The sequence below is a fragment of the Oryctolagus cuniculus genome, chromosome 6 (genome assembly GCF_964237555.1).
Source record: "Oryctolagus cuniculus chromosome 6, mOryCun1.1, whole genome shotgun sequence".
Taxonomy (NCBI): domain Eukaryota; kingdom Metazoa; phylum Chordata; class Mammalia; order Lagomorpha; family Leporidae; genus Oryctolagus; species Oryctolagus cuniculus.
In genome coordinates, this window is record NC_091437.1 from 167,678,186 (window position 1) to 167,686,598 (window position 8,413).

The 8,413-nt window shown below is 70.2% G+C and overlaps 1 protein-coding gene across 2 annotated transcripts; it reads right to left on the minus strand.

Moving 5' to 3' along the window:
• Positions 1-814: 814 nt before the first annotated feature.
• Positions 815-6,433, minus strand: NRBP2 (nuclear receptor binding protein 2). Of its 2 annotated transcripts, XM_051831183.2 has the most exons (18): positions 6,158-6,431; positions 5,797-5,919; positions 5,625-5,726; positions 5,453-5,542; positions 5,295-5,335; positions 5,117-5,211; positions 4,987-5,010; positions 4,833-4,916; positions 4,697-4,752; positions 4,530-4,625; positions 3,743-3,875; positions 3,548-3,650; positions 3,417-3,467; positions 3,205-3,340; positions 2,670-2,723; positions 2,256-2,319; positions 2,115-2,170; positions 815-2,027 (listed from the first exon to the last, which is right to left on the minus strand). In XM_051831183.2, exons 1-18 carry the CDS (start codon positions 6,278-6,280, stop codon positions 1,965-1,967), a joined length of 1,494 nt encoding a protein of 497 aa, XP_051687143.2. In that variant the 5' UTR covers positions 6,281-6,431; the 3' UTR covers positions 815-1,964. The 2 variants fall into 2 exon arrangements, with proteins under 2 accessions (XP_051687143.2, XP_051687144.2); XM_051831184.2 differs by lacking the exon at positions 4,987-5,010 and having other exon boundaries at positions 6,158-6,433.
• Positions 6,434-8,413: the final 1,980 nt, after the last annotated feature.

Sequence of the window (8,413 nt, forward strand, 5' to 3'; positions counted from 1 at the left end):
GAGGGAGTTCCTGCTCCAACAGAGAGAGAGGGCAGGCGGCCAGGGGACCCCCACGGCTACGGCCAGGTCCACCACTTCAGGGCACCTGACCGCTGACTGGGGATGCAGGCGCTGACAAAGTCCAGGACGCCGAGTTCCCTGGAGGGACCTTGGTGGAGGAGCGGAGCAGGTGGGGCAGGTGGGGTGAGGACAGGGCCCGCCGCCCCCCTGCAGAGGACGCTGCCTGGGGACACGGGATACAGAAAAACCAGCCAGTGTGGTGGCGCAGGGAAGGCTGCCACCTGCAGCGCCCGCACCCCATCCGAGCGCTGGTTCGCGTCCCGGCTGTCCCACTTCGATGCTGCTCCCTGCTGTGGCCTGGGAAAGCAGTGGAGGATGGCCCAGGTCCCTGGGCCCCTGCGCCCGTGGGAGACCCGAGGAAGCTCCTGGCTTCCGCCTGGCCCAGCCCTGGTCATTGTAGCCATTTGGGGAGTGAACCAGTGGATGGAAGACCTCTCCCTCTGCCTTTCAAACAATAAATCAATCTTTTTAAGAGAAAGCAGCCAGGCAGCAGGGCTAAAAGCGCGCTGTGGTTTTGAGGAAAGTGGTTGCAAGTGCCTGAAGAAACGGTGAGAAGCTGAGCTGGGGGGGCTGCATTATAAATGGGGGGGCTGGGCGGTAAATGGCTGTGAGGGGCTGCACGGTAAACAGCTGTGTGGGGGGGCTGCGCGGTAAACGGCTGTTTGCCTCAAGAACCGGTTCCGCTTTCAGGCACGTGGTGTCACCCTGAGCAGACAAAACTGAAAATGCAACGCTCAGCAGAGGCGATGGCTCGGACGCTTGGAAAATTCCGTTTAATCACGGTCCGCTGTCGCCAGCTCGCTCAGCCGGGACCTGGGCCGTGTGAGTGCTGTTAGACCCCGACCCAGCTGCAGGCGCGGGACGGCGGCCGTGTCGTGAGCAGTACTGGAATGTGTACAACGGGGGCACCGTAAGGCACGGAGACTCGAGACACCTTTGTTCTCAGGGCTGGCCTTCGGCTGGGGTCAGCCCCTAGCCCTCGGCTGACCAGGCACAAGGCTTTCTCAGGTGTGACCGACGCCGAGGGCCGAGAGGGCTGTCGTCCCGGGCGCCGTGGGAGGCAGGAGCACCTCCCTGAGGCACAGGAGGGGTACTGGGGCAGACTCAAGCTCCTGGCGCTGGCCTCGAGGGCGGGGAAGGGCCGAGGCAGCCTCTGGCAGCCGACCGCCGCCCTGGTTGCAGCCAGCAGGAAGCGCCCACCACGGCAGGGCCGTGAGCTCAACCCACCCCGGCTCTGGTGGTGGGCCCGGGTCAGCCCGCCCACCCACCCGGCTGTAGCAAAGGCTGCCATCTTGGGCCAGTGCACGCGGCCTCACGGTGGCACCGACAGGCGCAGTGGTCAGCCTTCCTCGTGGGGAGTGGACAGGCCTGGGAAGCGATCCAGGCAGGAGTGGGGGAGGTGTCCCCGGGCCGGCACCGGACTGCGCAAGGCTGACCCAGCACTTGGGTGACATGGGCCAGAGCCAGGCACCCATGTCCTGGTGGCTCCCGGCTGCCCAGGGAGGAGGGCATGAGTTTGGCCCGATGGCGGGGCTGCCGGGACAGCAGGTGGTGGACTCTGGGCAGGTGTGGGCTGGAGGGGACCTAGGTTTCGGGCACTGAAGCTTGGACTCCGGGCTCTCCCCACTGCTTCTCCCTCCAGGTCCGGCCCTGCCCACTGCCCAGCGCCCTGCCTGACACCTGCAGGTTTGGGGGGGGGAGGGGTGTGCGTGTTCTGCCGTGCAGGCCCAGTGCCCAGTCACGGGCCAGGTGTCCTCCCGAGGGCCTCCCGGCCAGAAGACCCGCGGACATAGCAGGGTGACCGTGGAGGCGCAAGGGGCCCCGCCACCCCCACCCCACCCGGGGCCCACAGGGCTGCCTTCGGCAGTGCCCATGGGGCGCGCGCCCAGGCCAGGGGCTCGGCCCTAGGCTCCGCGGTGCTTGCGGAGGGTGCTCTCCAGGAAGGCGGCCAGCTTCGCCCGGTCATCCTGCGAGGGAGGGAGGCTTGGCGGGCACGCCGGCAGGCCCGCCCTGCGCCGCCCCCCGCCCGCCCGGGCGCCGCCCGCCCCGCGCACCTCGCGGACGAAGCCGTAGTGCACGAGCTGGGCGGCCAGGTCCTGGGCTTTGTCAGCTGCGGGACAGGCGGGGACCCCGGCGTGAGGTCACGGCCGCGCCCGCAGCGCCCGCCCGCCGCCCGGGGTCTCCGCGCAGCCTACTTGGGAGCAGGTCATAGGTCAGCTGCCGGTGCAGCCGGTCCTCCAGCACCAGGAGCAGCGTGAGCTGCGGGCGGGAGCTGCGGTCGGCGCGGCGGACTGGGGCCCCGCCCCCGCCGGCCCCTGCCGTCAGGCCCCGCCCCTCCCAGGCTCCGCTCCTCCCATCAAGCTCCAGCCCCTCCTCAGCCCCCCCCCCCCGCTCCTCCCAGGCCTCACCTCTGCCCCTTCCCTACCATCGGGCCTGACCCCTCACAACCCAGGCCCCGCCCCTTTCCGGCCCACCCCTCCCAGGCCTCCCCCTTACCATCGGGCTCCTCCCCCAGGCCCCGCCCCTCGCCCCTGCCCCCCCCCTACCATCGGGCCTGCCCCTCCCCTCCCGGGCTCCGCTCCTCCCATCAAGCGCCCGCCCCCGCTCACATGCCAGCGCGCCTTGTCCTCGCTCCTCTCCAGGTTACACTGCATCTGGATCACCTGCAGGCGGGAGGCCGAAACTCAGCGGCCAGCAGGACGGGCTGACGCTGCCCGAGGGCCCAGAGGGGCGGCAGAGACCGGAAACGGGGCTGTTTGCCGGGGGAACGGGGCGTCCTTGCCCCTGCTCTCTGCCGGAGCCGATGCCGGGGCTGGCGGCGTGGGGGCGGGGCGGGGCCGGGCAGGGGCTTCTGCGGGTGGACAGTGGTGCTGTCAGCAGATGCTAGCGGCCCTGGCTGGTCCGAAAGCTGGGTGGAGGGGAAGGGAGGTGGCCGGGCCTCTGCAGCCCTGCAGGTGTGGTGGTGAAGGGGGGACAGAGGAGGCTGCTTGGAGCAAGGTGGGGGAAGGGTCTTCAGGGGTGCCTCTGGTGAAACAGCCCTTGGAGCCCCGCCTCCGCGGGGGCTGGCCCTGGCCACAGGCAGCCTGGGGATGGGGCTGTGGGGGCCCCAGGGAAAACGGGGTGCACTACAGCGGCAAGACTCACCTTTCTGGTCTCTGAGTCGAAGGGTTCTGGCGTTGGGGTCTTGGCCTTCTGGGCCTCCTCGGGCTGTGGGGCCAGCGCCCGGGGCAGCCCCAGGGGCCGAGCGGCCGCGAAGTTCATCAGCGGGTAGATCCCGTTCCTGGGGTACAGCAGGCGGTAGCTGGGGCTCGGGCCTGACGGCCACCTGCTCCCCGGCCTCAAGCCAGCTCCCTCACCTGACATCTTCCAGGAATTTGTCCAGCTCCAGGAAGGACACCTCCGAGTACCTGGCACGGGGGAGGGAGTGCGTAAGCGGTGGCCGTCCAGGGCTCTCCGGAGAGGGGCCTCTCTGGCTGCGGCCGCTCACCGCCACTGCACGGGGGGCCGGGGGGGCCGGGGGACCTCCACCATGACGGCGTGCAGATCCAGCGCCTTGGTCTTGTCCTCCACCATGTTCTCCGGCATGAGGTCTGCGGGCCGCAGGATACACGGGCGGGCTGAGCCCCAGTCCTGGGGGACGCTGCCGCGCCAGGACGCCAGGCCCAGCTGGCCGGCCACTCACACTGGTGCTGGATGAAGCAGTGGGCCGCCAGGAGCTTCAGCGAGTGCACCTCAAACAGCACGCGGTGGAACAGCAGGCTGTGGGCCGAGGGCCGGCGGGCAGGGTCCCGGGCCAGGCAGGACAGGATGAACTCCTGAGGGCGTGGGAGGAGGCCTCCTGAAACCCCGCACCCCAGGGTGCAGCCCCTCTCGCCTCAGAGTCCCAGCGGGAGCCCTGGGCGGGAATACCCAGGGAAAGGCACCCCGAGGGCAGCCAAGCCAGCTCCGACTCTGAGCGGGAGGGCACCGGCACCGCGGGCAGTGACTGCCATTATCCGGGCACACAGGCGGGCCCTACCCACAGCCCGGCCCTGCTCAGGCTCTGCCTCAGGGGCTGCATGGACCGGGCCGCCCCAGCTCCCCAGGAGCCCCTGGGGCCGCAGAGCTAACCCTTGGCCTCCGACCCGAAAGGCTTGCGCCCTACACTTGCTTTGCCCACCCTGCCCCCATCCACCTGGAGCCCCAGGTCTGGAAGCTTGGAGGTCTCGGGGCTGGGCAGACGGCGTGACGCTGCGGCTCCCTCTCTGAGCCAGCCTCGGGTGTGTGTGTGGGGGGGGGGAGGTCCAGTGCGCCACGTGCCAAGGCTGTCTCTAGTGCCCTTGGCTTCACAGCGCTGATCCCCTAGGGTCCTAGGCCCCAAACCCCGCCTGGGGCCCTAGCAAGGTCCTCCTCGCCGGTGGGCTTTGTGCAAGTGGCTGGCACACCCCTCGGCGGCAGCCACAGGCCCAGAGCCCGGGCAGGCTGCTCACCCGCATGTTGGGGTCGCTCAGGGAATGCCGGGCCCGAGCCACGGCCTCCTCGGTGACCCGGGCGTCCCCGTTGGCCTGGATCTCCAGCACAGCCATCTGGGCGTGGAGAGGACAGCGGTGAGGCGGAGGCCGCCCGGCACGGAGGGGCGGGGAGCCAGGGCCAGTACCTCCAGCGCGCACATCCCGAAGGAGAAGATGTCCACGGCGGTGCCGTCGGCCACCTCTGAAAGGGAGACGCGAGGCCGGGCAGCCGGGCAGGGCCGGGCAGGGCCCGCGAGGCGCGCGCCGAGCCCCCGGACCCACCTCCGTACTCCGGGGGGAAGAAGTGCAGGTTCCGAAGCTGCTCGCGCTCCGCCAGGACCGGGCTGCGCAGATCGTCCGGGAGGGCTGCAGGGGAGCGCGGGCGCTGAGCGGACGCAACCTGGCCGCAGCCAAGGCTACCCCGAGCCCCACGCACCGTTGGAGAAGATGCGGTACCACACTGCACCGGCACCGGCGGGGAGACAGAGGCGTCAGCGCGAGGCCGCGGCGTCCACGGTCCCCGCCCGGCCCTGCCCCCGCCGCCGCGTCCGCGCCTGCACCCGCACCGGAGCCGATCTTGACCAGGCCGTTGTGCTGGATGAAGATGGTGTCGCTGGTCAGGTTGCCGTGAATGATCGGGGGGCTGCAGGCGTGCAGGAAGCTGCGGACGCGGGGCAGGGAGAGGCCGCGTGGTCAGGCTGCGCCCGGCCGGCGTGGGGCGCGGGCGCGCAGGCGCAGGCTCACCTGAGCGCCGACAGGATCTGCGTGCACCAGCGCTTCCAGGCCTAGCGGCGACGCACGACGCCATCGGGTGGGCTGGGGGGGGCGGCCGGGCCTGCGCAGCCCGCCCCCCCCCCGCGCCCACCCCCACCCTGACCCCTGGCCCGCCCCCTCCCCCATACCCGGGCGTTCATGGCCTTGTGATTCTTCTTGGTCTTTTTCAGGAACTGCTTGAGGCTGCCCGACGACACGTACTCCGTGATGAAGACCACCTGCGTGGCGGGCGGGCTCGCGGCGGGTCCCACGGCCCGCGCCTCGCCCGCCGCGCCTCGCCCGCACCCCACCGCGGCTCACCCGCGCGCGGGTCTCCGAGGCGTCCAGCCAGTAGCGGTGCAGCTTCACGATGTTAGGGTGGTCGACGAGCGCCAGCTGCTCGAACATGGTCAGGATCTTCTCCTGGACAGGGGGCGCGGTCAGGAGCAGCGAGGGGCGGCCCGGGGCGCGGCGCGGCGGGGCCGGGTCTCACCTCGTGGGCCGCGAAGGCCTTCCTGTCGCCGAAGTGCAGCTCGTTCCACACCACCTCCACCCCCTCCTCCGCGTCCATGGCCAGGAACGTGCTCTGGATCCCGGGCATGTTCCCCTGGTTCACCTGGGCGGGGCAGCGCGCGCCGCGGGTGGGACCGGGCCCTGCGCGCGCCCGTCCCTCAGCCCCGCGCGCTCGTGGCTGGGTCCCCCAGGAGCGGTGGGCCGCATGCCAGGGCCGGATTCCGGGGACGCACGGTGGTCCAGGGAGAAGACCGGTCCTCGGAGGCCCGGGGCTTCTCTCCAGGGCGCGCGCGTCGGGCCCGCGGCGTCCGAGGCCGCCAGCGTCGCCCGCCCGCGCCCACCTGCTCCCGCCGCTTCTGCCAGCGGCCGCACGGGCTCTCCTCCAGGATCTCGCTCTCGTCCTCGCTCTCGTCCTCTCGCTCCCTCTCACGGCCCCTCCTCGGCGTCGGCTCCGGGGCCGCCATGGCTGGGCGGGCAGGCACCGCCCTTCTCGCGCCCCAGCCCCGCGTCCCGCGCCCCGGCCCCCGCCCAGCCCCGCGCCCGCCCCGGCCGAGCCGAGCCGAGCCGCCGCCGCCGCCTGAAGCCCCCACCCGCGCTCGGGAATCCGGAGGCGCGGGCGCGCGGCGGGCCGGGGGGAGGAGCCGGAGGGCAGCGCCCGCGCCTGGCCCACTCTGCGGCTCCGCCCCACCCAAGGCTGCCCCATCCCTGGCCGCTCGGTCAGAGCCTGGCCCCTAACCACCCGAGGCCTCGTTCGGCTGCCCTGGGCCCGGGACGCTCCGGCTATGGGCAGGAGAGACCCCAGCGCCAGCCTGAGCCTCCTAGGCCGGGGCTTCCCTGGGGCGCAGCGCGGTCGGGAACCACCCACGACCACCTTGCTGCCCCGCATCCCTACGCCGCCACTGCCGTGCCCAGTGGGAGCACACTCCGCTGAGGTGGGGAGGTCCGGTGGTCCCCCGACCTGCACCACGTGGGAGACCCGGATGGAGCTCCTGGCTCCTGGTCTCTGCCTGACCCAGACCTGGCTGTTGTGGCCATTTGGGTTGGGAACCAGAGGATGGAAGTGTGTGTGCCTGTCTGTCACTCTGCCTTTTAGATAAAATGTCTTAAAAAAGAAAAGAAAAGAAAAACTCATCTCAACATGCACCCCCTCCCACACACACACATCTGCCGACTCCCTCCCTGGGGGCTGGGGTGCCTGCTTCCTCTCCGGCTGAAACTAGCTGAACTGCTGGGCTCCCCGAACCCTGGCATCTGACCCTTTCCCACGTCCACTGCTGTCACCGTTCTGACCAGCCTGTGCCCCACACCTCCTAAAGAACTGGCCCCGACCGGCTCCCAGGAACACCTCTTGGTGTGTCTGCGTTCCCCCCAGAGGCCTGGGGCCTTGCAGTGAGAACCTGTCCCTGTAGAAGCCCTGGGCATGAGGCCTGTGGAGCCTGCCCGGCTGGCCGCAGCCCAGGCCTCAGGAGACCAAGCCTCATCTGTCCGCATGGCCGCGCCGGATGGTATCTGTGGGGGCTCTCCTGCCCGCTCTGCCCTGTGTCCCCGGCCACGGTGAGGTACCCCTTCCAGTGTAACCGCTCTGAGTTCTGAGAGTCTGCTGGCTCGTGGAAGGCCAGGACGGTCTGGGGCCTCCTGCTGGTCTCTTCTCTCTCCCAACCAGGAGGGCCGGGCCGTTGGTCCTGCCGCACCCACCCCCACTGCTCCCACCTGCTCTCGGAGAGCCCACCCCAACCTCCCCGGGCCCCAGCAGCTGAGTCCTGCTGGACTGCTCTGCCCATTGCAGGCTCAGCCAGACCCGAGGAGGCTGGCAGGCTCCCGGCCCCGGAGCAGGTCCAGCCAGGGCGCTGTGTGGCTGAGGGTGCACTCCAGAGTTGGGTGCTTGTCACGGGAGACCTGGCCCACCCATCTTGCCAGGAGTCATGTCCTGGAGAGCAGAGGTACCCCCCCTGAGGTTGGGGGGAGGGTGTCGTGTGCAGCTGTGTCTGGGGCTTTGCCCTGCGGAGAGTGGTGCTCACCCTAAACAGAGAACAGAGCCCCAGAGGAGGCCCGCCCTGGAGCCAGCCCTGACCCAGGCCTGTCCTGTGCTGGCAGTGTTGTGGCACCCCGCCCTTGCAGACAGAGGAGTGGGCACTGTGGCATGTGTGTGGGGTCCCCTGTGCCCTCTCCTGACTTCTCTGGCCCGGGGGTGTGGGATTGCCAGATGGCATGAGACTCGCCACTCCCAGAGGGGAGGACTGGGAGAAGGGCCTTGTGGGGGAGATCCTGGAGGGGCAGCGCTGGACAAAGGGCTGCCCATGCCATGTAGGGGCTGACCCGGCGCCCAGCAGCAGGCCAGGAAACCACACGGACCAGCAAAAGCTGTGAAAATGGAACTGACCGTGAGACCACTGCCCCCAGAGGGCCGGGCACAGCTCCAGGCCTGGACCTGGCCAAGGCAGGTGCTGGCCACAACCCAGGGCACCTCCTCTCAGCAGGGGGTTAACAGGACCCAGAGTCCCACATTCTGTGTGTTTATAACATCCAAGGTAAGCCCCAAGTGACTCAGCATCCAGGACTGGAAGTCTGCCCAGGGCTGAGGGGAGCAGGCCGGGCCA

Excerpts from the sequence above, each read along its gene's own strand:
- NRBP2 (XM_051831183.2), bottom strand. The coding sequence starts at position 6,280 with ATGGCGGCCCCGGAGCCGACGCCGAGGAGGGGCCGTGAGAGGGAGCGA. Across the intron at positions 5,011-5,116 it reads CCTGGTCAAGATCGGCTCCG|TGTGGTACCGCATCTTCTCC; the intron begins GTGCGGGTGCAG and ends GTGCCGGTGCAG. Across the intron at positions 4,753-4,832 it reads CTTCCCCCCGGAGTACGGAG|AGGTGGCCGACGGCACCGCC; the intron begins GTGGGTCCGGGG and ends TCTCCCTTTCAG.